General features: G+C 40.6%; 1 protein-coding gene and 2 long non-coding RNA genes across 6 annotated transcripts in view; 2 read left to right on the top strand and 1 right to left on the bottom strand.

Annotated features, from left to right (window-relative positions):
- LOC113969127 overlaps window positions 1–5155 on the top strand; it is a 171453-nt gene extending 166298 nt beyond the window's left edge. Inside the window, exons 3-4 of the long non-coding RNA XR_003534763.1 lie at window positions 4951–5029; window positions 5114–5155. This is a non-coding gene — a long non-coding RNA (uncharacterized LOC113969127). The remainder of the gene's footprint in view (window positions 1–4950; window positions 5030–5113) is intronic.
- Window positions 1–15093, bottom strand: part of LOC113969126 — a 28961-nt gene extending 13868 nt beyond the window's left edge. Inside the window, exons 1-3 of one of the 2 annotated variants that reach the window (XR_003534761.1) lie at window positions 14816–15093; window positions 14581–14680; window positions 7725–7808 (exon numbers count right to left, since the gene is read on the bottom strand). This is a non-coding gene — a long non-coding RNA (uncharacterized LOC113969126). Of the gene's footprint in view, window positions 1–7724; window positions 7809–14580; window positions 14681–14815 lie in introns of those variants that run through there. The other variant, XR_003534762.1, reaches the window with a different exon arrangement.
- PPARGC1A (PPARG coactivator 1 alpha) overlaps window positions 1–27297 on the top strand; it is a 373942-nt gene that overhangs the window by 279701 nt on the left and 66944 nt on the right. Inside the window, exon 1 of one of the 3 annotated variants that reach the window (XM_027686342.1) lies at window positions 23582–23776. The exons of the other annotated variants lie outside the window; for them this stretch is intronic. Coding sequence (XP_027542143.1) covers window positions 23729–23776 — 48 coding nt within the window. The 5' untranslated portion in view covers window positions 23582–23728. Of the gene's footprint in view, window positions 1–23581; window positions 23777–27297 lie in introns of those variants that run through there. 3 annotated transcript variants of the gene reach the window in all.

Genomic DNA, 27297 nt, shown 5'->3' with positions numbered 1-27297 from the left:
ACAAATGTGTTAAATGCCCTTTTTTGAGGGTCCCAGATGAAAAAGCTTGGGTTCCTGGTGAAGGACTGTGGTTTCTGGCAGGCTGAGGCAGCTGGGGCCATGGCATCTCTCTTCATGAGGTAAGTCAAAAGTGCAAAGAATTTAAATTCCACACCTGGAAATTTTGGTCACATGAGTGGCATTACTCATGTGGTAATGCGGAGGGTAACATTAACACCAGTGGCCTCTGGAGCAAAAAGGGAAACACTGGTGGGCTCTAGTTCACACTTATCTCCTCACTTGGGTCCATGTGCTGCTGGGTGAGAGGCACTCTGTCCCCCCTTGGGAGCTGCCTGCAGGCACCCTGTGCCCCCCCAGCAGCATCCATGGGCAGGGACCAGGGTGACATAAAGTTTAGGTATTGGGATCAGCTTTCTTTTGCATGAAGGGAAGATACAGGAGTGTGAAATTTGTGTTATCAGCATCGTGAAAGCCTTTCCCGGGGCTGTGAAGCCAGAGGAGGTTTGGCCACTGGTTTGGTTGGGAGTCAGGTGTTGGGAGAAATGTGTGCTGCTCCCCTGGCCCTGTATATGCAACCATATTTCTCTTCCTCTCGTGTCTGCAAAACCTCAGAAAAAAAAAGGAGTGAGAAAGGTGGAGAAAGTCTGGAGAAGGAAAACCAGGTACTAACCCTTCCCTCCATTTTAAACTCAGGGCCAAACCCAACTGGGATCACAAGCACTACAAAACATGGTTGAGACTAATTACAACTGAGACTCAAAAGGCCCATAAGCTTTTGGAAAGGGGCTCAAAAGTCCCTCAGATGTAGCCATGAACACTCTTTGTTTAAATTAAAAGAAAAAAAAAGGAGGGAAACAAAAGAGAAACAAAAATTCCCTTGGCTCTACCAACAGCACATGTATAAGTGAGTATGTTGGCAGAGAGCTTCCATGTGGGATTTGTATTGCTTGAGAAGGAAGGGGGGGAAATGACACACTGGAAAAGTGTGCTGTGAGGGGATTTATTTCCTCTTCCAGCAAAACTGCAAAAGTTAGAGCTGCTGAGGTAGGGAAAAGAGAACAAGTGGTTGAACTGTGTAATAGTAATAGTCATAGTAGCAGTGATAGTACTGATTCCCTGTGAGCTTTGGAGTGTGCTTGAGCCCAGCTCTCAACACGCTCAAACATGCTGGTCTCTTCACTCTGCTTATCGTGTATCAGAGTTGCTCCATCTGTAAAACATGACTGATAAATTGCTAATGCGTAGATTTGTGATGAGCTCAGATCATTAATATTTTTCTTGCTTGGAGATACTTTATTAGAAAGTGCATGCAGTGCTAAATCATTACTTTTTTCTTTTCTTGAGCTGAATTACTTTCGGCAAAAAAACTATTTTCTGCAGATGCTCTTTGAAATGTTTGTCCTAATGCTCATTTATTGTGAGTGGCACTGATGGAGCAGGTGCTGGTATGAAGCAGATGTATCTGTGTAATAGTTTACTTTGATGGCTCCTTTAAGAGGCTTCATAATCTTTATATTTTACTATTGGGTTTGGAATTTTATGCTCCTTTAACAGGTGTATTACCTTGATCAGATGTTTTCATTTTAAACTATTGACTTATGAGCACATGGCCTGCAGGGATTGATGTGCAGCAAATTGATTCCTTTTAAAAGATTTATTCTTATATTCTCTTTTTATTTAGTGTAAGAGTTCACTAGAAAACATAAATGATTGATAGTGACAGTTCATGAGTAAAAATGAAGGTGTCCTGCAATTAAAACCTTTGTTTCCCTTAGTTTTAATACTAGAAAGAAATCAGTAAGGATGGGAATACACATAGAAAAATCCAGTCTAAAATCAGTTTTGTTTTCTGGTTTAACATTTAACAAAACCAGCTTTTAAAACATTTCTTCTCCACTCACAGCTACTATTGTTCTTGTGTACTTTTATCGTTCAAAGAGTTCAAGCTATTTGAAGAGCATGTGTACAAAGATTACCTTAAAATGACTCATTGTAAAAGCTCCCTACCTGATGAATTTGTCCTATTGGAACCAACATCTATTTTAATAGAATCCACTAAAAAAGCTCAATCTGTTCAGCCTCTGAGATGGAATGCAACAGCAGAGTCCTGCCATGAAAATAGCTTGTGTAATCAGTGGAATATAAATGGCAACAGCATCTTGTACTCCCTTTTATGATGGTGGAAAGAGAAGGAATTCAGTGGGCAGCCATATGACCAGGTCCTGCATGACTGAGGAGCTCACATTTTTGCATTGTGTTGTAGCACAGTATCTCTTGTGTCCAAGAGGAGGTAAATTGTTCCCGTGCCTTGTGACCAGAATCTCTGTCTGGAGGAAGAAGCAGAATAAAGGACCATTATTTTAGCAGAGGCATTAGAAATCTGTGTGACTGCTGGAAGCATTGATTAACAAAATATTTTCTCATAATGTCTAGTATCCTTCTGAAAATAAGAGTAGGGAAGCTGCTTGAAACAAAAAACTGCATCTATGTCTGAGCAGCTTACAGTTTTAAAGCACTGTCCATGCTGACAGAAAAGGCAAGGATATGACAATTACTGAAAGTTTAGTTCAAGAATAAATTTAAAGCAGTTTTATTCTACGAGTGAGCCTTCTACATGAATGCATGACTTGTGTTGATGCCAAATGTGGGTGGCATTTGTTAGACTCTGGTTGGAGTCCAGTCTGCATTGCTGCATGAAATGAGTGTGATGAGGTCAGGTCAGTCCTTGCTGAATGATAATCCACATCATAAAGCTACTGTAAATGATTCAGCATGGTTTAGTATTATTTTCAGCCAGTGCCCAGGAGAGGCCAGGACTGAGCTAGCATTAAGAATGAATTGTCCATGCTTCCCACTCTTATATAACTGAGAGTGAAAGTCACAGGAAAGTACGTTAGGAAAATGAGCACAGCCTTTTTTCACAATACAGATTACTTGTCTTCCTTAAACAAAGGTTGTGAGCCAGGGTGGAGGGATTGGATATGGTCCGCAAATGTGTTTGGTTTTCAGGATCTCAGAACTTCCTAGAGAAATTGAGTTATGATTCTGCAAGTTGACAGAACTTTTAAGAAAGTTGCTGAATACCCTCTGCTTCCACAGTGACTGGGGTAATTTGCCCCATTTCTGTAAGCAGTTTGCATGTTTAGTTTGCACCTTTTAATTTCTAAGTGAATGTAATGTTTTAGTTTATTGCCAGCAGCTCAGTTGCAGACAGGTTTTTGCTGCAATTGGTGACCACTGTAATTTTTTTACAGTCATTTTTTTTACTTTGATCTCTTACTAAGGCACTTTTGCAACATTAATATGATTAAATTGCAGTTTGAGTTCATACCAAATTGCCATGTTCTTCTGTTGTCACCCACCAAAGGGGCTGAATAAGTTCCTCATGTAGATACATAGGTGGTTTTTTCATGTGTTTGTAGAAGGCTACTAAAAGGAAGGCTGGGATACAGGACTTCAGAAAGGGACAGACCAAAAGAAAAGAAAGAAAATTTGCAGAAGTCAGAAACCATAATTCCTAATTGTCTAAATTCATTTTTTAGCAATTACATTCAAGCTGGGCTGATGTCTGTGTGATTGCTCCACTTCATTCTGTAAAAAACATTAATATTGTGGGGTTTTACTCATGTACTAGGACAAAAATAAACCAGATCTCTGTGTGCTTCAGACTTGGCTAGCGAGTCCAGCCAAGAACAGATGAAAACTCTGCCAAGAACTTTTTCATTGAAGAGTTTTCTTGAAGCTTTAAGAGGGGAAGATCAGAGCTTTGCAGACAAAATTGCTGATTCCTGCTCAGGGTGCTACTCTCTTTCCTGTGCTTGGGACTATCCTGCAAACATGGGCAGGGCATCTGGCAAACCTAGGCTGGGTTCACTGGCTGTGTTTGTGTGTACTGCTCATGCAGGAGGACCATTTGACTTGGGACAGACTTAAAGCAATACCTGCTGGATTTTGTACGTGTAGTTTTAAGAATTTTGAAACCTCGGTGTTTTGCATTGCTGCAAAATTGTTTCAGCCTGTCCCTGCATGGTAGGAAGTCGCAGCATTGTTCATGTTACTATCTCATGATGGAGTTTACTCAATCAACTATAATGTTGTACTAGTGCAGGCCCCACACTTGAGCTCTTCTTGCCTCATAGAAAGGTCAGTACCTTTTTTTTCCCCTAGTTCTTCAGCAGTTACATTCTTCTTACAAGTACAAATGTGTTCCTTTATTTAAAGACTTTTTCTCTCCTTTAGGAGTGTACAGTTATTTCAGAGGGGACTGTCCTAAAAGAATAGGAAAAAAATGTTTGTTTCTGGTTTGGGTCTTTTTTCACTCTTTTATATAAAGAAATGCCATGAAAAAGCCATGAAGATAGAGTTCATTATGTTAATCCCATCTCTAAAAGCACTGCTGTGCTGCGGGCCTTTGTTGTCAATAAAATGTCAACCAATGGCATGTACAGCATGTTGTGCAGACTTCAAAATGCCGCAGCTGTAGGACTACACAAGAGCTGAGAAATATGGGAGGGATTAATATTGGGTGCAAGCCCAAGTGTTAATACAGAAAACCAAAGCAAGGAAAAAACCAAACCTTACAAAGAGCTTTCTTCAGCGTATTTTTAAAAATTGTTTGTCATTCTTCATACTTTAAAAGACATCTGTTCACATTTCATAGTTTACCCCTAGTTTATCCAGGAAAGCTGGTATACTATTTTACTTTCTCACAGGGGCAATATCTTTCCACGTGTTCATGCCAGTGTAGAGCCTAGTAGTTTCAAAGAAGAGCAAAATCTAAAAAATTGGGACCTTTTGGTGCTATAACATAGTTAAACGTGTATCATGTTTGTGATAATATGTGAGTCAGGTGAAATACCAGAAAGCAACTTGCCTATTTTAATTCCAAGAAAGAAGATTTTTGTTCAGCACTGACCCATTTTATGAAATTGTGGATTTTGTGTTTTAAAGGACCTGATGGTTTCTTAGTACAACTGTGACTAGTTTGCAGGTCTCCTCTCCTGTTGTGTGCGTGCCTGGTTGCAGGAAGGTGAGCCAAATGCATTAATAATATGACCCTCACCACCAGAAAGCAATGCAGAAAATACTACTTTCCTGGAAATGTATTTTGTAGGTGTGGTACAGAGACTAAAGGACAGCACCATCTTTCATTCTCTCAAGCAGTGAAACAGCAAAATTTTCCAGAGTCTGGGTCATGGGGTAAGGAGAGGAAGGAGCAGGTAAACTACTCCTGTCCTACCGCTGAAATAAGTATCATACCTTGTTTCTCAGATGTAGTATTCAGAAATTTTTCGTATTTTCTTGGAGGAGCCATCTCTGCTTTCCACACAGCACTGGTACAGTGCTAGTCAGAAGTGTGCTTTAATACCAGGTCTGTGTTACAGATCAGTTTCTACTGATTTTCAAGAAAAAGTAAATACATTGGAATGAAGAGTGCAACAACACATACTGTGCTAGTAAAACTTTTGAGACCAGTGATTTAGTTTAGGATATGAGATGAGGGTTGTCATGTGGAAGTAAGAGGTATGAGGGATGATGGTTGTAATTTCAGGTCATGTAGGAAGTTCTAACCTAATACCTGACCATAGCATTTTCATCTCCATGCCACTTTCACACTGGTTTCAGTGACCGGATGGCAGAAGGAAGAGACACATTGTTGTTATTGTTTGATACATGTGAACCCCTGTGGCCTTCCCACTGTATTTGCCTGGTTAGAGCTTTGCCATCTGCATGTCGGGCCAGGCTCTCTGCTGTGCAACTCTATCCACCTCTCCCTGGAGCAGCTTTGTTAGGTTTCATATAATTACAATTGATGCCTCTCAAAAAATATTGCATGTTATGTTTTATGTTCCTTTTTGACACCTTGTGATAGGGTTTCTTTCAGCAAATCACCATGTGCAAAATGTGGAAAGATTGCAGCTGTAAAATTAATTTCATTTGTATTTAGCCAGGTGTTGTTATTAAGAGGCAACTGAAATCTGGCATCATAAATCCTCTTCCAGAAAAAAAAAAAAAGGAAAAATTAGTATCTGCATTCAGTGTTTCTCTTTTCTTCCAGGCTCTTTTTTATTGTTTCACTCAACATGCTGATGGTGCCAGGTTCCTTACAGCCATTCTCATTTTGTCTCTCGCTCATTTGTTTGCTGATTCAGTAGCTACAATAGTGTACCCTCCCTCCTTTCCTCCTTCCCTCCTTTCTCCCCTTCCTTTCCTACTTCCTTTTTCTCCTTCTCCAGTATGGGGGTAAACAACTTGAAAAGTACTTTCAGCAGCACATAAAAAGGTTACACTTGCAAGTGGCTCTGCATCCAGGGATTCCGTGACAAAGCGTTTTATCAAACCTCATTTTTTTCAGTGTGGGGGCATCTCTTTTTATGTGCAATATGAACATGTTGTTTTTATGTATGGGCTGGGGGTGTTACAGGTAGTTCCGAAAAAACCTGCACTTAGAGAAAAGTCATTTTCTACTCAGAGGAGAATCTGGGTTTAACACAGGGAGCCAGGGCTGTTGTCAGGGCTTTGGTAAGTGGTGTGGTCTGTTGGACTAAGTTAGGCAACAGTGCAGGACTTTGTAAGCGTAGGTATGAGGATGAAGAGGTGCTACTTTTGCACAGAGCCCTTGTGACTCAACTGACATTTCTACTTGGAAGAATTCCCTTTCTAACGGTGAGAAATATTTTAGTTTGTCTGCTTGGCCCTCTGTGATATGTTCCTACCTCACACTAATGCCAGTCGTATCAGATCGTTCTAATTATAAATGTGACAGCTCTGAGAATTTGGATTTTAAAATCCTGGGGGGTTTGTGCAACATTTTGCGACTCCAAACCAAAAAAAGTTACTAGTAGACTTAACCAGATTAGGTGGTGGTGTTTTAGCCACAAAAGCACCTAGTCCACACCCGGATTTGAGCCAGGGAGTACGTCTGGTATATATGTGAGAGAGAGAAACGAAAGTATCCTATGCCTTGAGATTAGTATCAGCAGGGTCCCCTGTTTCCAACCATGCTCATTTGCTCTAAGTCATGAAATTATTAATGGAGAAATTTTCTTGTAAAATAGAGCAGCAGTTCTGATTTACATGACTTCTGTGCATTTGCAAGTATTTTTCCCCCCTATGGCTAGAGCTGTATTAACAGGTTTTGTTCCAATAAGCGAACTAACACGTATGTATTAAGCAGAGGTCTCGGGGAATCCGGTCTCTGCAACAACTCTGGCATTCCCTCCTGTTTATTTATTTGCATTGATGAAGATGCCTCTCCTCTGTGCCATCTTTTTGCCCCCCAGCTTAGCTACTAAGCAGCCTCTTTGGTGTCTGCAGTGAATCAGCACTTCTGGCAGGCTCGTCGTGCTCTGCCTCCAAGCACTACTCTGGTGTGGCACACAGACAGACAGACCCCTCTTGGTCTGGTTCACCGCTGAAGGAGCAGGGCTGGGCCCTTAAGGCAGAAGTTTTCCTGCAGTTTTACAAAATAGCAAATAATAGATCAAAAAGTCGCGCTGGATTTTACTTTCCTTTAGGAGGAGAAGCTTTTTGCTGATGGTGATCCAGGGGATATTTGCAGCCCCATTTAAAGCACCGTGTGGGCATTCGGATAGTTTACAGTAAGTGTAATAAGTATACTAAGAAGTAAAAGAAATTTAAGCTAGACACATTGCACTTTGAAAAGATGAACCTTATAAGATTCACAGATGTTTGAGAATTTTGAGAAACTCTCTGTAATAACTGCAGAAAATAAACAAAAATCCAATAAATATAAGATCTCTCTCCTCTCGAAGTGTGTTTGCAAATCCTTTTTTAGGTCATGCTACCTAAAAAAAGGAAAGGAAGAGAAGCGAGTTCTATTTATTTCATTACAAGGCCAATTTTCACACCCGGGAAGGTCTCTCACTCCAAAGAAAAGCCCACAGAAGATACTCTGAGCCTTTGGTAATGTGTCCCAAATTATTCATATCTTCTTTGGTCTGGCAATACAGAGCAAGAGGGTGTTTGTAGACCCATTGCCTGAGTGAATAACACTTGAAACCACAGCTAATCTCACTGAACAAGTTGGTGAATATGGTGTTGAATTAAGAACTCAGAGCATGGCCCACGGGAAGGGATAAATCCTTCTTCACTCTAGTGTGTGGTAAGGCTGTTATTGATGGGGTTGCAGAAGGGCAGGATCAGGCTCAGTGTTTTGCTTTGAGTGCATTTTTCTTAAATGGTAAGGGAAATTAAAATAATTTGCTTCCAAAAATTGTATTCTCATAACCAGTACAGTTGCAAGATGCAGCAGGATTTGGAGGTCATGACCTTTATTTTTGTTGTTTTATTGTTGAATAGTTTTTTTCTCCTTACATTCAAATCTAAACTCAAATCTTGGCTGAAATCCTTCATGTGAGTTTTCATGTGTGGTTCTGTAGGCATTGTTTTCCTTGGCTTCCATTGACATAAATAGTTAAATAACTGAGGAAACTGTAACTATGTCGCATTACTTCTCTTCATCAGATAATTGGTGCTTTGCAGGCCTAATATGCAATATGTTGATTAGTGCTTTTGTTATATTAAGGAGTTTATTTTTACTGTACATCAAATTTACTATAGATTAGTCTCCTGTATGCAGTTCATTACATGTCTTGGATGTGGTTTTCAAAGTGATGTCAACCTTTCCTCTGCTTGGGAACTGAGTTTTGCAGAAAATCATAATACAGTATATGCATGTGAGGCCCGTCATCTTGAGTGAGACATTAAGACACTGGGGACCTCCAGGGTTCAAAATGAGCTCCTGTTATTGGCTCTGAAGCGCCAAAGCTCCCAGGGTGGTCTCAAGCAGACCATCCTCCTTCGGTAGGTCGTGCAGAGGGAGTGCCCCACAGCATAGGTTGGTCAGTAGAGTGCTGCACATCCGATGGCATTCCTGTGTGTCCATTTTGGACTGTGTGTGCTGAAGTGTGTTCGCCTCAGCTGTGCAGTGAGTTGTATGAAAGAATGTATGCAGGTGTTGGCACTTTGGGTCATATGAATAGACATGGAGCCTGTATTTTCAAAAGTGGTCCATTGTCTTGGGGATTAATGGGAAACTTGATCATCCAGTTAGTGCTGCAACCGCATACCCTGTGAATACACTGTGTGTTCCACATCTAGTAGTATGGGTATGTTTTTTAAGGTGATGGTTGTGGAGAGGATTATGTTTTTTTCAGTTTGCTTTATTAAGCCAAGACTAGGAGGTGTTTTTCCAGGTCTTATGATCCCATTAGTTAAAAAACACAGGGAAAAGTCAAGCAAACAAGCAAGCAAGCAGAGTACAGAATAAGCTGTTTAAATAAAATACCGTAACTAACTTTTGGTCAGGTAGCATCTTGCTGAGCAGTCTGATTATTGACTACCCAGGCAGTTCTGCTGATATGACCAACATAAATTCATCTTTGCTTCTTTTTTTACTGATGCTAATGCCAAAGAACCAGAGGAGCTCTAGGAAAGGAGAGCTGGATTCAATTCTGGTTCATGAATCACATATTGAATTGTCAGGAAAGGAACAAATTCTGCCCCAATTGCCACTATAACTATGATAGGTTGTACTCGTGTGCCTCAGGGCAGAATATGGTCTGAAATGAAATAGATGAGGTCAAAATCTGTTTTCATTGATCACAGAGAAGGCAGTGAAGCTGTAGAGGCAAATGTGACAGCAAAATATTGTCAACAAGGACATTCCTCTTGCCAGTGATGCATCATGACAAAAAGAAGGCTGTTTGATTTTCATGATGTCTTGGTCGGGTTGATAAAAAAAAACAATCATTCTGTAAGCAAGTAAATTGAACTGAAAGTAAGACACAGTGATTGACACTGAGTTGCAAGATGCCATTTATATAAAGTCTTTTTGCACTGAAAAAGAAAGGGGCGTTTTGTTTTTGTTGCAGAAAGTATTAATTTTTATTTTCTTTTTGCTTATATTTTTAGGATCTTGCAAAAGGGAGACCAGGAATATGGTTCCAGGAATAATCTTCTTTTATTCCATCAGATACATTCTGCAGCCCATTCCATAAAGATGACAATAATAAAAAAGCAAGGGACACAATATAAGAAACAACTTTCTTTCTGTTAGGGCGGATGGCTTTATAGAATAGATACTGAAGCAGCAAAGAACTGAAAGTGGTTTCTGAGAAGTGTTGACCTCCTTTCGTGCCACTTACTGTGAATTAAAGCTGTGACTGAGAACTAGTTTGGGCATGTGGTACAGCATTTACAGCAACTGCTGCCAAGGAACAAGATTTGTGTTTCTAAGGAAATGCAACAAAAGAAAATGGTTTAAGAGGCAGTGGCTGTCACTGTGTAAAAAAAAAGTATCTATTTATGTACAGATAGAAAGAAAGGCCGAATTGGGTTATTCTATATGCAGGTTAGCGTACGTGTGAACTCTGGTAATGTGAGATTCAAAATCAAACTACTGTGGATTGTGCAGGGTTTAGATTATCCCACACTGTTAGAGTTTACAAAGTTGAGCTATCTAAAAGCAGTTGTGACGTACTCTGTGCCTGTGAGTGACTGTTGTTTGTCATCCTTACAGGCATTATTAGTAACAGTGACCTGCTATAGGAAAGGGATACATTTAGAGCAAGGAAACTGAGGTTTTGTGGCTTTTTGGAGCTCCTTTCTTATGAAACCCAAAGGCAAGTATCTTCAGCACTTCTAAACCTAGGCTCCCAAACAGTATCACTTACCACTACCTTTAGGGTTATAAATATCTTAGGACATGACATCCACTCACTAATTTGTAGCAAAGATGTTATGAGAATTGTTCATGGACTGAAGATTCATTAAGGGTTGAAAACTGTAGCAAAACACCAAGGAAAAAATATCGCTATATTTACACACTGTCTTAACTCCTTTTATTCTCCCCTCCCGGGTTGGAAAGGGAACCACCTGTCTCCTTTGCTGATGTCAGACTGCTGCCTGGAGACATGGCGCTATTGAAAGCACACGATACTGTACATATTTACACCAAGCTCATATCTGATTGAGATTGGGCTATGAGACCTGTGAGTTCACAAGTTTCTTCATCATACTCTCATGCATTAAACATGTATTTGAACTCTGGCTTGAAAGCTGTGTGATCTTAGATAGACATATTTACGTAATAGTTAAATGAATGATCATGCACTCTCCAGCTCCTTTTCCATGCAAATGCAGAGGAAATTGAATATTATAATATTTCAGTGAGATGTCCTCAATAACAAATTACTGTTTAAAATAACCAATATTTGTATGTATATCAATTGCCTAGCAGTTATTTTTGTCTGCTATTTGCATGATATGGAAAAGAGTTTTTCTAGCAAACGTTTTAAGCTACTTGGTGCTGCTTTCTTTTTGGAATGATCACAAGGGTGCACATTTAGGGATGTATTTTCCATCTGTTTTTTTGAAGCTGGCAAAGCACATAATTTGGAATAGAAAAGAAGTCTGAAAGTACCATATTTGAACTGGTTTGAGCCATTCTAGGAATTCTTATTCTATAGCAGTTGGTAAAAGTGAAGGACTATATTGTGCCCTTGGATGCAGTATGCAGGCAGTGCTCAAGGCCATAGAGAGCCCTATGTGAGTGCCCAGGGGCACACTAGGACCCTTGAAAGTTTTACTGCTCAGTTCCCAATGCAAGAACCTGAAATGATCGGAGGGGCTCTGTGTTTAATGCAGTCCTGTGGTGTGCAGGTTGGTTTGAGATGGGTCCATTTGCAAAGGCCTGGGCTTACAGCCTTGAGTAATGTGCTTGATGGAGAGATCCACCGAGTCTTCCGCGTCCATGCATGAGGCTGCCAGTGCAACCAAGCTCTGGTCTTGCTCAAACATCTCTGTGACTTTTGCAAGAAGGTGGGATGTTCAAAAGCCAAAAACAAGCTTTGCTACAGGTCTATGACCCATGCAAGGCTTGAGGCCTGAGCTTCCATGCACTCGTATGATGGTGATTCTTTTCAGAGCAAGGATCTTCACCTTGTGACCCACAGCTCACCCACACTCCCTCTGCTCATCCAGAAGTTTTGCCTTAACTCTTCACACCAGCTCACCCTTTTCATAGGGCTGCTTGTTGTATGTGGTGAATAAGGATGACAGAATATGGCCCTGTTGCTCTGGCCATGGTTGGATCAAGCTGGGCACCATTCAGTGCAGTAATTTCTCTTAGGTGGGCATTTTGAAAGCACTAAAATACTTGGGGACACTAGAGTTCCTGGGAATACATGGGATTGGGAACAGCTGGGTAAAAAAGGCTCCAAGAAATATGAACTGTTGCTGCAAAACCTCTTTTAACTATGGGGAGTAGAGCAGATATTGAGACTTATAACAGTAATGTGCCTGAGGTCTCAGGTTGCCCAAATTAAGTTCTGACAAAAGAACTGGATTTCATTTTGCTGTGGTCTAGAGTAGGTCTAGTCAACACCACAGCTATTGAACTGCTTATGTCTCCTGGGCAGTTCAAGTGCAGTTCCTGGGATGTGGAGATGCTTTTTTTCTATCAACTGGATGGGTTTTTTTGGCTGAAGGCTGGTAGGTCCCAGTGGAAAAACCTGTATCAGTGGGTGTTGCTGAAGACAGCACTGCTGGGTCACTGTGGGAGCAGCTTATTGCCAGTGCACACCAAACTCATGGTGGTACAGGGGGAGTGTCCTGGTTTTATTGGTATCTCATCCTCCAAGACCTCCTTACTCTTGTGTTTTTTTTTTTCTTATAATATGTGATATATTTATTGTAGTTCTTTGCTGTATGTTAGGGATTTTTTTTTAATGGAGATTGAAAGGTAAGGAGAAACTGGCCTTCCCTATCCTAGAAACAGAGAAGTTAGAGCTAGAAATGAAGTCCTGGGTCATCTGTTTCATGCTCATGTGCTAGCACCATTTTTTTTTGTATACTAAACCACACAGTGTTGTAGTATATGATTGATATTAATTAGGTTTCTGCAAAGTACTGCACACCTCAACTTGAACTGAACCAGAAATAAATATATTGCCATATATTAACATTTTATTAGTTGAGAAGAAGAATAGGATGAAGGCACCTATGTGGAATCCAAAGTGTGAGCTTCAGATTGAATTAATGCCAGCAGCGCCTTGAAATTAATTTGGTTACTATGGGTACAGAATAAGAAATAGTATACCATAATGTAACTATGTTTACTGATTCATTTCTGGCATTAAAAACTGAAACCATTTTATTTTTGCAACAACAGCCTTTTCTTTCTTGGAAGAAGGTGGGTACATTTTAGTAATTAAAGTGAATGTTGCCCTCTGAAAAGTGCCAGTACTCCACTGGAAGAAGAGCACTGTTCTTTTAGAGGATCTGCCCCATCACAGGCTGCAGAGCTGCAATATGCCGAATGAGACCTAAACCCCAAAGAAAATACTGCCAACCCAGGAAGCTTCCAGTCTTCTACAGCTTCTCATTAAATATATCTTTTGTGACATGATAACATCTGTTTCATGTACCATTCAACTGTATTGGTCAAATGTCAGTTTTCTATCCTCGTGCCACTTCCTATCTCATCAGTATGTAGGAAAAGAACAAGTTTTGCATCTTAAGATGTTGCAAGCTGAGTAATAATAAAATAATGCAATGGAAATACCATATATTCAGAAAGCAATTATTTTAAGGGGTTTCAGTTTTGACATGGCTAGATTAAGTATGAAGCTTTTTGGTTTTATACTTACTGTCAAGAATGTTGTTAAATACTGATACCACCTCCTAAGAGAACAACTTTTAAATACCAAAATGAAAAGGATAAGCATTAAATATTTTGGTAGATATATTGTGCCATAATGTCTACTGCCTTGTTCTTAATACAAAGCACAGTAGGGCTTAATTAAAAAGTGATTGTACGATCTATCACAAACCTGCATTAGGGATATGGATGCCAAGAAAATTAAGTTGAATAGGTGGTGCTAATGAAATCTATATTTTATTGAGTAGTTTTTATTCCTATACCTTTGTTTGCTATTCTTGCCTCCCTGTCAGCAGTAAGACATTTTCCATCCAAAATTCTTTGGAGGAATTCGTTTAGTCTGATGCTGCTTTGTTCCATTATTTGATCAGTATGAGTTATTTTGTTTATTTTTTGACAGAGTAAAATGCCTTGACAAACTTCTGACTCTGTCAGAGTAGAGCATGACAGTAAACAAAGAAAAGCAAGTCCTTATGAGCTCGTTCCTGCTAGGAGTAGCTAGCTAACAACTGGTACAAGGGTGATTTTCTATTTCATGTAAGCAAAAGTCAAACTCACTCAGAGCCTCCAGGGCAGCCCCACAACCTGGTTTAGTACAGATTTTGCCTATTCCAGCTCCTAGTGGGGCTTCAGAACCTGCTAAGGAGAGTACTTAGCATTACGGAACATCAAAATACATTCAATGAAGCATAATACCAAGTGAAGAATATCTACAATAAAAGTAAGCATTTGTACAGCCTGGGCCAAAATCCCCCATGTTATAACTTAAATGCTATTGATTTTTCAGGTACCGCTGACCTGAAGTTGCCGGGATTGTGCTTGGGATGAATCTGATCTATACTGTTAAGGCCAAGCAGAATCACAATTTAGAAAGTGTAATGCAAAGAAATAGCTACTATGTATTCTGCTGTCTTGTAATTCTACATCAGTCATCAAGAGTTCAGTGCACTGTTGGAAAGTCTCTTCTTTAGATGGGTAGAAGTGTGTCTGCAAGCACTGTAGAAAACAATAAGACAAAAGACCTTATTGTGCCCCTTCATATTTTTAAGAGTGGTGTGCTGCAAACCAGACAGCTTGTGCTTTCTGAGCAGAGCTGCTGGGGCAGAGCTTCATTTTCACGTCCCCACTTACTAGGTTCAGTGTTGGTGTCCTTGTTGTGGCAAAAATCAAACAGCCAATAGGGAAGGCTGGTTTTGACGATCTTGCTGCTTGTGTGCTCCGAAGGGACACAAATCGCATATTGCAACACACTGCACATTGTAGCTTGCATCTTGTCTCATGCTTGGGTGTAATATGCAACATGAGATAATGTGCTAGAGGAGAAGACAGGCACAGCACAAGGCTCTTGAAAGCCATGAGAGGCACTGAAAGCTTGCGTTCCTGGTATGCAGCAGTATAGACATTTGAAAGGTTAGGTTCGGTCTATTTTTAGGTAGCCATCACGTTGGAAGTGCTCTAAGAATGAAGGAGATTTAAAGATTGCATGTATCTCTCCTGATTTATCAGAGATTTTTGAAAAAATACATTAAAAAAGGCTTTCCTCCAAATTGGAGATATTTATTTTCTGAAGTATAGCTGTGCTTCTTATTTAGAAGAGGAGTCTTTATGATCTTAATTAAAATGCCAGTGCTGTCTATTTCACTCCAAGATCAGCATTTTCAGATTTTAGCAAACTTAAAGAAATATGACTTTCCCACTTATTGTTTGGGAAGATTTATTCACTTGTGTAAATGAATTTTAAAAAATTGGCAAGGCTTTTTATCTCATATAAAATAAATCTGAAGATAAATGATCTTTTTCCACTAACATCACCTATCATTAAAGTGGCTAAATGAAAATCAAAATGTGTTGCTATTTAGTGCCTGCTTGCCTTTTTACGGGAGATGAAATTGAGCATGTTTACTGGGCAGGAATTGTCAGCAATGTTTCGATTTATAGCATTGTCCAAGATATAAATTAACAAGCGCCATGTGTTTCCACCAGTCTCCCTGGAAGATGGTAGCCCTGTCTCCCCAAAATGTACATCTCCAGCTCTCTTTGCGTGGTCCTACCCTGCCTTAAAGAAAACTGCAAACAACATAAAATTGTGTTGCATTGAACTGAAGTGCAAACATTTTTCCATGTCTCTGTAAACAGGAGTGCATGTGAGAATGAAACAGGTGGAGGTCTACCTCCAGAAAACCCCCCAGGGATGTGTCACACTCATTTCTCAAGTCTATGCAATCTTGGTTTAATAAATTGGTAATAATATTATGATGAAGTGCTCTTTGGTGTTCGTTCGCTGGTTTTTTTCAGAGCTTTTTTTTGCATAGCAACTTGCAACATAAATTAAAATAATCCTCCATTCAGACAGTTTCTTGTTTTTACTTCGTTCTTTGTTCCTCAGAGAGGAAGGAGGAGCCTGCACTGGGCAAAAGGGAAAGGTGCACTCTGGTGAAGTCTCTATTTCAGTGTGAATCCTACATGCTTTTGTTTAAATGCATTGCCCTGGCTTGCTCTTCTGCTCAAAAGAGCGGAAACAACAAATAATGTTTAATTGTGTCAGATTGTCAGGGAATTTTACAATGGTAGAGGTCCATTAAGGACAAACATAGAAGTAACAAACTTGCCTTATTTGTTGATAGACATGAAATAATGAAAGTATAGACTTTTGGGGAGGAGCCATGAATCTTCACTGGTAACCACTTACAAAATAATAACTGACCAGTGTCCCAAATAATAACTAACCAGTTCAGCAAATACTAAATTTCTTGGGAACAAAGATGTCAAAAAAGGTGGTAGTTGACACAATCTTTGTGCTTTATCCCTGTTCCATTCACAGGGGAAAGCTGGAGAAGCCTGAGTAGAACAAAAATTTAAAAAAAAAAAAAAGGGTGAAAGTGTGCAGAGGAGTTTCTTCTTTGAACTGCCTTGGTCCTACCTTCTGCGATAAGGTCTGATTCAAAGCCTGCCTAAATCCATTTAAAGATTTTCATTCCCTTCCAAAGTATTTAGAGCAGTCACCCCTTCCAGCTACTTTAACCCCTCTTTTGTTTTACTGTATTTTCTCATACAGATAAACAGGCAAGTGATTTGGATAGAATAAAATTAAAATACAATAGTAACTCACCCAGACCTTTCTATGTCTAGCAGTTCTGCCATTCCATCTCTGCACAGGCTTGTTTGGACTTGAGTCAGAGGTGGAAGCACTGACAAATTTCTTGTCAAAAGCGTCGCTGGAGGAGGGTCAGCCTCCAAAGTTTTATAGCTGCACTTTGTATAGCTAATAAGCCTTGGGCTAAATGCTTATCTTCCTTTATTTTGGTTATCTGATTTGGGGATGAAGGGAGGATGACATCTCTTGCCATTTGTGCAACTTGTTTAGATTAATATTGCAGCTCTAAGAAAAATGAATAATTGGACTTTTGAGCAGAGAGTGGAACCACAAACCCATAGGGATTCCTCTAGCACTAGTCACTAGTTTGCATATTGCAAGTTAACTGCAATTCATGAAGTGTTCTGGCTAAAAATAACTTCAGGTCTCAATTTTGTCTGGCAGAAACTACTAGTTAAGAGGTCAGCCAAAGCTGATCCTTCAGAAGCCTTGTCTGCATGAAACTGTTGCTTTGCGCTCACTGTTGTGATGAGGTGACCCTGTCTCCTCTTGGCTTGCCCTTGGCTGACTCATGAAAACAGGGTGCAGCAGCTGTGGGTGGCTGGGGAAGGGGACCTCTGCTGCAGTCTGGAACATTCAGAAGCCAAGTAGTGAGTGCTGGCTGCTGCGCAAGTGAAGCTCTGTTGCCCACTCACAAGAGTTTCCACGGAAGCTCGCCCTTCTCCACAGCCAGGCATAACTCTATAAAGAGTGACTTGATGCATAAGCATATTTTTAAAAAAATCAAAACACACCAACAACTCCAGATCTTTTGTGTGATATCTTCATTTTTTGTTTGCCTAAAATTGTTGCAGAGAAAATCTGACCGGTGGTACTGAAATCCTGTCAGATGCCTACAGTTCAGAATTATTTCCATATTATATTTTGTTTTAGTATGAAAAATGCCAAGAGCTAGGCCCAAGAAAAAAGGCTGACTCAGTTCCACTGAGCTCCCTCTGAAGAAAGTCATATTTGAAGATGAGAGATGTGTTGGTAAGGCTGTCTGTCATCTGTAGTTTATTAAAAAAAATTGCTAGGAGGCACTAAAACTGTCCACTGCCTTTCCTTCTGTTCCTTCACTCAAAGGTGCTTCATTCATGTCGACTTTACCATAGCGGTTTTGTGTAAAACAAGATTTGATTTTAGAGTATTTAAAGGTTACTGTTCTCTCCAGTGCTGCGCTGCAGCCTTGCATGCGCTCCACTGCAATCGCCTTACAAGCCATTTTAGAGAGGAGGTAGGCTTTGTTATGGAAATAGGAGAGTTTTTTCTTCCACTAGCTACTGCGAGCCTTGGTGTGGATCTGGCAGGGAGTGTGCTCTCCTGTGCTGCTGTGGCAGCCTGCGCACCACAACTTCCCTCCAGGCTGGGTGACTGAATGGCCAGGTGGCAAAGCAAGCCCCAAACACAGTGTGACAGCTTGGTGGCTGCCTCAGTGAAGGATGGTAACTTTGGAACGGGCTTGGCTCCCACCAGATTGCTTACGATTGCATCAGGGAATCTTTTCGGTACCCTAAGATATCAAGTCCATGGTGATTGTTTATGGGATCATCCTCTTCATGCTCTTCAGATCCCTCTCAGAAAAAGTTGGTAATAACTAGATTGGCATTAATGATGATCGAGTCAGGGAACAAGGGCTCCAGGGTAATACTCTGGGTGCCTGGGAAAGATAATGCAAGGTGGATGGTAATAGGGGTAATGAGAACGATCTGGCTGGGGACCCAGAGCTCTGCATAGAGTTACACATACGAGGTGTATCCCTGAAGCTTCTCTGGGTTCTGCCCTTTGTGGCTAAAGCTGGAGAAGACAACTGCCTGTGCCCAGAAAGGGTGTGAGCATCCCAGCAAGGCTGGGAGTGGGAGAGGAAGGGCACAACTTCTGAGTGCAGAGCAGATGCTCCCAGCCCCTGAACAGGAATGCCAGAAAACAGTTCCCTGGGTCTGATAACATCAGATGTGAGCAGGTTTTGATCTCTTCCAGTGACTTGAATGTGTGGAAGGATAGAGGGATAAAAAGAACTTTATGATTTCTTTTGTTCCAAGGAAATATCAGCAGTGAGGTGAGTAAAGGAGAGATGATGAAGATCTGCAACGGTCTGTGATTTTGATGTGGTCCTGCCTGCTCTGCCAACCTGCAAGAAGGTGCAAAACTGGAATCTATCTCTTTGTCTTGCCTGGGTGTCTGTGCTCAAACAGCATAAAAGCCTCCCCAGGAAACTGATGTGTTTACACGACTCTGTTTCTCAAACATATAGGGGCCATACATTTAAATATGCTTTTTTACAGATTAGTCTTTCTATGAAACAGTAACACCCGAGTGTTCATGCTGCTTTTAGCAGGCCTGACAAGCTGGATTTTCCTGTAAATCATAGCAAATGTGGGTCCTGGAGAACATAGGCTCCAAATGTTGGGGGGAAACAAGTGGCAAATGTATTTTTTATGTAATCAGCTGGAGTGGTTTGCTTTTCTTGTTTTTAGTAATGAGTAAGTGAAATATGCTTGTGAAGTGTAATGTTCAGAGAGGTATAAGAAAAATTATAAGAAGATTTCTTGTAGTGGGTACCTGTGCTCCTCTTGCTTCACTTAGGCACTCCTAGAAGGTTTTATTACAATCAGCCAGTTACAAAGAGTTGCGTGTCTGCAAGCCTGGTTAACACCAATAATCTGGTAATCTGCAATATAGTAAATAGTCACAGTCAGGTCCAGTTGCGTGTGAATGAGCAAGTGATTTACCTTGGCATTCAGTGCTCTTTATTTGAGCCCTCAGTCTGTGGAAGCAGATGTGGCAAAATTCAGCCTGGTGTCAGTGATGTCAGTAACGTGTCACCATTTGGAGAAAGTTACTTTGGACTCTCAAATATACAGCTCCTCAGACAGCAGCCTGTGACCCAGAGCTGGGCCAGGAATTAATTTGGCCCTGATCTCTTGAGCTTTCCAGAGAGCTGGTACAGAGCACCATAGTGGGTTTTCTTTGTTAAAAAAAATCTCAGGTCATAACTGTCCTAGCAAAACTGCAGAGGGCACACTGCTTTATTCCACTATAGAATTATTGCACCAATGAACCCAGAAGTTCAAGGAGTTTGACTCACTGGCTTATGATATTGAAGGTATATTCTGGGTAGGATGAACTTGATAAATAAGGAAAAGAAGATGAGAAGGGGAAAAAAGAAAAGAGCAAACAAATAGGATAGAAGTGGAACAGAGAGAATGAACTGGAAAACAAATACAGTACTGTGCAAAAAATAAGAGTTAAGATGCATAGAAGGAAGATTTCTAATAAAAAATTAATAGGGTACATATACTTTATATAGAACACCATTCACGCTAACACACCTTTGGAGTGCAGATTCCTCTTTCATACAGAACATTGTCTGATCTTTTGCTGTAAGGCCATTCACTCTTGGAAGGTTGAGCAGAAAGGGTTGAACTGATGTGAGAACTGGTTTGCAAACCTCATCTGGCTGAAACTCCGGCACTATTTTTATAAACAAGTTTGGTTGTCCTTTTTCCACTGGAAAAGTAGCAAGGAAAGAAATTCTTTCTTCCTTGGTGCCATAATGAAGGGACTAAGTTTTGGATTTTGAAATCATGAGGGCTCCAAAATCAGTAGCTTCTTCAAGAAACCTAAATTACAGGGAATAAAAACATGACCATAGTTAGAAAATGTGAGTGAAAGAAGAGAAGAAAGAGATAAAATCAATTCTGAATCCAGGGAAAAGTCAAGGACAGAGGGCTTGAAGGCTTCAGTCTTTAATTTCCATCGCCTGTTGTTGCAGGCAGGCATACCTTCCAGTCCTGTTGGAAATGCATCAGGATTTGCGAATTTGTGCCCAACTGCTGTTAGAAGGCTTAGCAGAACTTTCTTGAATTATGACCCTTAAAGAAGAAAACGCAAAATTTGGGAATTGCTGAGACTCAGTACAGAGTAACCTAAAACCAGAGGAAATACAGGGATTGAGGAAGTTGTCTGATGATGGACTTTTCAACAGGGCAGATTGGATCGAACAGACCCGCAGACTTTACCAGCTGAAGGAGGGTTTTCTTTGTATGTGTTTGTTATGGAACCAAATATCCTATGTGTGTGCTTAGATATTGCCCCACAAAAGATGATTGTGCAATTCTTTAGTGTTGTCAAAACAGAGAGACAAGCATTGCTAAAGCTACTAGGGAATGTTTAGAAGACAAGGTTTCCTTTGAGGAAGCAGCTTAGGTGCTGGCCGGGTTTCACAGATTTCATTTACATATGCAGAGGCTGCACCATTTCCAAACTACACCAGCACTGCAGCTACCTTCCTTGCTTTTCTCCTCTCACAAGCACAATGCTCAAAACCCACATTAAAACATGTGAAAAAAAGATCCTAGTGGGTAAATTTATACTATGGCTGGCGTTAGACACTTCAGTTAAAAAAAAAAAATTCTTCCTAAGCAATGGGGAACCCTTGTTGAAATCTCACAGTCTTTTGTAGTTGGAATCGTGCTTGGCATCCCTTCCAGGTAACGCTGGAACTGCCAGAAAAGTTCAAGCTATAATGTGGCCATAGAAAAGCTCTGGGGGACTCTCTAATTATTACCTATTGGTCGCACCGTCCACAGTGCACTAAAAAGTTCTTCAATCTCTAAAGCTTGTATGGTGAGAGCACCGCTAAGGTCACAGTTTTTATTTATCAGTTAACTTGCTAATTTGAAGGGAAAGCATTGAAGTGGAAATGTAGAAAATAGAAACAACATGAGCAGGTCAAAATATCCAAAACAGCAATATGAAATGTTCCAGTGTAAATACATTTCTATAAAAGGTGTGAATGAAACTTCAAAAAAAAAAAGATGATGGATTTGGCACAGTCAATGAACACAATTATAAGTAGGTATTGAAGGAGAATATTCCACCAACCATGGATCCACAGATAATAATTAATAAGAACCAACTCCACTCCAGGCAGGCAGGTGCCCAGCATTATTTCACAGTTGACTGTTCGGGGGGTAGAGGTACTCACCTTTGCCACAGATCTTAATAATTTACTGCAGTTTTATCATTAAATCAGCATATAATTGGGAAGGAAATTAGGTTTTTTTCGTCATGAGAGCAAAGCAATACCGTTAATTTAATTATTTGTAGGAAAGGCTTTCCGTAGTCATTTGGTATTTTGCTGTGGTTTTTTTTTTTAATTAAGTAAAGTAAGAACAATGCCATTTTTGTCATCTGTGCTTGGTGAAAATATGACAGTGTGATGTGATTTGCAACTTAAGCACAAGCTGGGAAAAATATACATTTTATCAGGACTAGCAATAATGAATTACAAGGGAACAAAAATAAGCAAAGAATATATCTGAGACCTCCTACCATTTCTGAAGTTTCCAATGTCTGTGAGAAAAAGGCTATTTCAAGAATTGTACTTCGTATTTATTTTTTTCTCTCAGCAAAATTGCCATACTCTTGTATAATAATTGAATTCGTTTAGCCTTTAGAATACTCGAGTTTGCAAATAACAATGAAAATGAATATTTCATGACATGGAGAATGATCAGTTATAGTTTTGTAACTTTGACTGGTAGCCCAGCACGACAGAGCCAGTGCTTACATTTCACGAGACTTTTTGCACCCAGGTAATTAAAAACACTGGAGCTTAAGACAATAAGCAGGCAGGTGGGGATAGTTAAACATGACCTTTATTTGTGGGTTTTCTTTCCCTGTTGGGGGCAATGTTTTGCAGTTCAGTTTGGTACATGGAGTTTGTTATGTATGCAGTGCAAAGGGGCATCATAAACCAGTTGCACCTGCAGCAGCCCCTATTGTCTGGCAAAGACTTTGATGAGAAGATGTGTCTTTTAACTGTGTGTCTGGATTTTCAAACGACAAGAGATTTTTTTATTTATTTATTTTCAATGCACCAACGCTGAGTCCAGGTCAGAAGGGTCAGGGTGTGGTGTTTGTACAGAAATGTTCCAAGGCAGCTTATAGGGAGAGGAGGGTGTGGGTCAGGGTGGTCCTGGGCAGGACCAGGACGGAGGCAGTTGCTTGTAACAGCTACGGTTTCTTGGGGAATATACCGAGACAGAGAAGTGATTAAAACGCAGCTCAAAATACTGTAATCTAGCTGGGGACAGGATCAGGCTCCCCTCTTGTAGCAGGTGAGATAACTGTAGGAATGTTTTTTATAGATGCTTACTCCATTCCACAGAAATGCTGGGGTGGGGGTGAGGGGTGTTGCTGATGCATTTGATGTGGAAAAACTAACTTGAGTTGCAATTATCCCTAAGAAACCATTAACCTAACCAAAATATTTGGCAAGGTGCAAAATCCCCGAGTGCAAAAAAATGTTGGAAGGTGGTGTAACTTTTGCTGAATTGTGGGATAGGCTCTCCAAAGGAACAGCGCCGAGGAGCCAGTGCGGGCATGGGAAAGGTTGGGCTTGGGCTACTCGCATGCAGGCTGTAGCTCGGCTGGGAGTCACTTCACTTTTTCTTTATAATAAGCACAGCTCAGCTTATTGTGTGCCGGGGTGTGGGGGGAAGACAAAGAAAGCAAGCCAAGAAATTAAAGAAGATGGGGAGGGATAGGAACTGTGCTACGGCAGGAGCAGTGTTTCAGGGGTGTGGCGTGGAAATCTGCTTTGAATCGCAGCGTGGTGCTGCGGCCGCCGAGGTCTGAGCGGGTTTTGCAAAGATTTACTTCACTTCAGGCTGGGTCTGCCCCTGGCTGACGTCACGGGCTGGAGCAGCGGCACCAGAAGGCTGGATGAGTGACAGCCCAGCCTACTTTTTAATAGCTTTGTCATGTGACGGGGAACAGTAGTAAGACAGGTGCCTTCGATTCACACTCAGAGAGGGTCTCATTGCCTGCATGAGTGTCTGCTGCCTGCCTGCCTGCCTCTGGACTGTAGTTTGCCAGCTTTCCTGCCGTTGCTCCGCAGCTGGATGGCGTGGGACATGTGCAACCAGGACTCTGTATGGAGTGATCTCGAGGTGAGGGGTGCACGGCGTGGGTGGCGCGTGGGGTGCAGGCGGTGGCGGGGATGGTGGGCTGGTCAGGGAACTGGCAGGACGGCCGAGGCAGCATACTTTGCAAACAAGTCCATATCTTATCTTAACTCCAGTAAGTTTGCTATTTTAAGGTTACTCTGCGATGCCTTGAGCAAATCAAAGCTGAGCTCCTGTCATCAGTATACTATCTCCTGCAGTTGGAAACTATTTTCATGTGCCTCTGGCTCGCTTTCCCGTCATATGCAATATTTATGCTCTAAGATATTGATATGAATCGGTGTCTGAAGTGGCATTTCCAGTGGCGTTTAGTGGCCTGGTTGGAAAAATGCCATGTTTATTTAGAATAAGAGTAACATTTCTTTAAAAAAAAAAAAGTAGTTAAAATTAACCATTGGCTTTAAATTTTAATTGCTTCTTTCACTGTGCTCTGTCAAAGGTTTTTTCCTTGTTTATCAGCGGCAGAATACAAACATGCACACAGGAATGAATACCCTGTTGTTTGGCTTTAGATGCTTTTTAAAAGAGATTTCTGGAAGGAGACGTTTCCCTGCTTCTTGTGGTATTGGAATACTGACGCTGTAGCTAATGCCCCGTAGAGCAGGGTTCACAGTCAATCCGAATAGTCCAACAAATGGTTAAATCCCACTGTACAGCAGAGACAACAGGATGAACCATGAGAATAGAGTTTATGCAGGACTGTGTGAACTGCTGGTGCTGCTGCCGCCGCTGCTGCTGCTGCTGCTTGTGTAAAAATAGACGGCAATACATCAAATCCACAGCTTCTGCTGGCTACAATTCATAAAGGAAAAAAATAAAAAAAAAAGGCAAGCAGCCCCGTGGTAATCTCTGGAGTATAATGTGAGGTTTGAGGATTTCTGCATGTTTGCATTCGGCAAAATGGAGCATTACCTGAAAGTTCAGGCAACTTGTGAAGCGAGGCAAACTTTCTTTGGACCCCATGGAGAGGAATCCCAAATACAGACCTGCTCAAAGGAACTAATCCTCTGGCTTCGGGCTTGGAATAAGTGCTTAAAATGGTCCCCTCGGGCAATGGGAAAGGGAAAAACAGGTTACAGGCGATGCTTTTTAACTAAGATGTTCATGCTGTAGAGAGCTACCCATCTAAAGTAAAAATGTTCCCATGTTCTCCAGTATATTTTTCCTATCTGGCAGAGCATGTGTGTGGATTCTCAAGTCATTTTGTCATGTTTTAAATATTTGCAGCTTGCCATTGTATCTGCTGATTTCTGTTTGCATATTGTAATTGGTCTTATCTTGTTTTGATTTCTTGGTAAAGTGGAATAGATATGGATAATTCATATGTCCTATAGCTATTATGAGTCAAGTCTGTAAGTGGATGACTTTCTGGCTCCAAAGTCCTAATTGTTTCTGAGTAGCTGGAGTATCCTGTGGGTTGTTGTCTGGCTTGTAGCATGGGTCTCAGCTGCCGTAGCTTCATTTTTCCATCATGTATTATTCCTAATGCTGCTAGGAGCTGATTGAGGAACCAGCTTATGTGGAAATACTGAAGATTTATTTTAATCACTAGAGTTCCAGCAGTAATTTCAAGCTAGTAACAGAATAGATAATTTATGTCAATGACTTTTTCATAGTGCAGAGGAAAAAAAAAAAAGGAAAAAAAGGGGTTGATCTTAATATTAATTGTATGGTGGATGGATTAACTGTGGGTAGGATTTTGCCAGTGTGCTCCTGCATTGCACTTCCTGTAGCCATACTAGTGTCTGCGTGCTGCTTTGGCTCAGGGGATCACCTTTACTGAGCTAAAATAATGCAGGCACAGGTACTGGAGGCAGCTTTCATTTTTTGAATCATTAATGTTTGCTGTCAATGTAAAATGTATTATATTCTTGCTCTCATAATGACAGGACGGCGTGTTGCTTAATAAAGGCCTGCATCACTGTAGCTGATCAGCGTCCCCAGTGCTTCACAGCTTAATGAAGGTGATGTACAGTAAGGTTGCAAAGATTGATAGAGAGAATCCACGACACACATTTTGTCAAGTCTCTCTTTCTTTCCTGAGTTCATCCCCTTGGCACTTTGAAAAACTTGTTAAAAATAAAATGCAGATTATATTTTTATTAATATAATTAATATGGCACAAGTCCAGTCTTCTTTTTTTTTTTAAATTTATGTTCAAAGGCACAAAAACATCCAAAAGGTTAATGAAGAATTATACTTAATTATAATGATTCATTACCATCAGTGCAGTTGAGCTAATTTATTGTTTGCGCCCGAACTAAGAGAAAAAAGGTCTGTTGGAGTGAAATAACGCACAGTAATTAGCCTTTTGTGTTTAGTGACTGCTTTATCGTCCTAAATGTTACTGTAAAATTAAGGCTATAGTTATGGAATAACTATCATATCAAATAACTGTGGGAAGACAGTAAAATGTGTGTTAGCAATGCAGGTGCACCTGTTACAGATGTATAGGCAAACAGTAAATATCAGCGTGTCAGATGAGGACAGTTTTAGGACTTGGAGTGTTAAATCTGGCATCATCCAAAGGCCAAATATAAATTAATAACAAGAACACTTGCTACTAATGTGTCTCAGATTAGAAGCATAATGTCATATTGAGAAACATTGATTTTATTATCATGTCAACATTGGCAAGGCATATATACTTCATTTCAGCAGTTACATTTCTTAGGTGACATTGCAGTCACTACAGGTAAATTAAAGCTGTGATGAGCAGGGATTTTTTTTGTTAATACCATTGTTTATATTGCTTCAAAAGCCCACTGTAGGAACTTAAAAATGCAGATTACCAAAAGTAAACATGTTTAAGTAGGTGGTTCACAGAGTGAAGCTATTTTTATAAATGAAAGCAGTAAGAGATCAGCAGGATACTTTAGAAGTCTGTGGCATCAGTTATAAGCTACTGACCTCCACAACACAAACCTGAGAATGATGCTGAGAATCTACCTTTTCAGTCAAAAACTAGATTATCCTTTAATGAGATCAGAGATTTCGGCCAAGCATCAAAAAAGGTCATCTCTGTATTATAAGATTGCTGCCAGAAGGTTGTGTCTCGCATGAAAAAAAAGGAAACCTTCTAATTCTTTTCTTTTTTTTTTTCCTTATGCCCAAAATAATGGTAAAAAAATTGTGTGCAGTTAAGAGTACTTAAGTGGGATTTTGACTTCTTAAAGTTCTGCAGCTCCTTAAATAACAGGAAGAAAAACAACTGCTATTTCAGAGCTTCGTTTTGCAGCCTCTCAGCTTCCTTGCCCCTTGGCCTATTCTGTGATTATCTCGTAGTGTCCTGGTAGACGTAGAAGTTGTCTGGTAAATTATAGCTCGCACCAGCTGCACCAAGTCTTTGTGCCAACAGACAAAATCTTTGCTCATGGCTGCGCTGCTGCATCCAGCCCGCGCACTGCAGACGCTCCGAGCTTCCCAGGGACAAAAACCTCAATGAAATGCACCTTCAGCAGCTCTCGCTTGCATTCTTGTGAAAGGCGGTCCTTGTGAGAGTGACA

This window comes from Neopelma chrysocephalum, unplaced genomic scaffold (assembly GCF_003984885.1).
Source record: "Neopelma chrysocephalum unplaced genomic scaffold, ASM398488v2 Primary Assembly neopelma1_71, whole genome shotgun sequence".
NCBI lineage: Eukaryota > Metazoa > Chordata > Aves > Passeriformes > Pipridae > Neopelma > Neopelma chrysocephalum.
The sequence above is the reverse complement of the archived record's forward strand: the minus strand, read 5'-3'. Positions and strand labels throughout refer to the sequence as shown.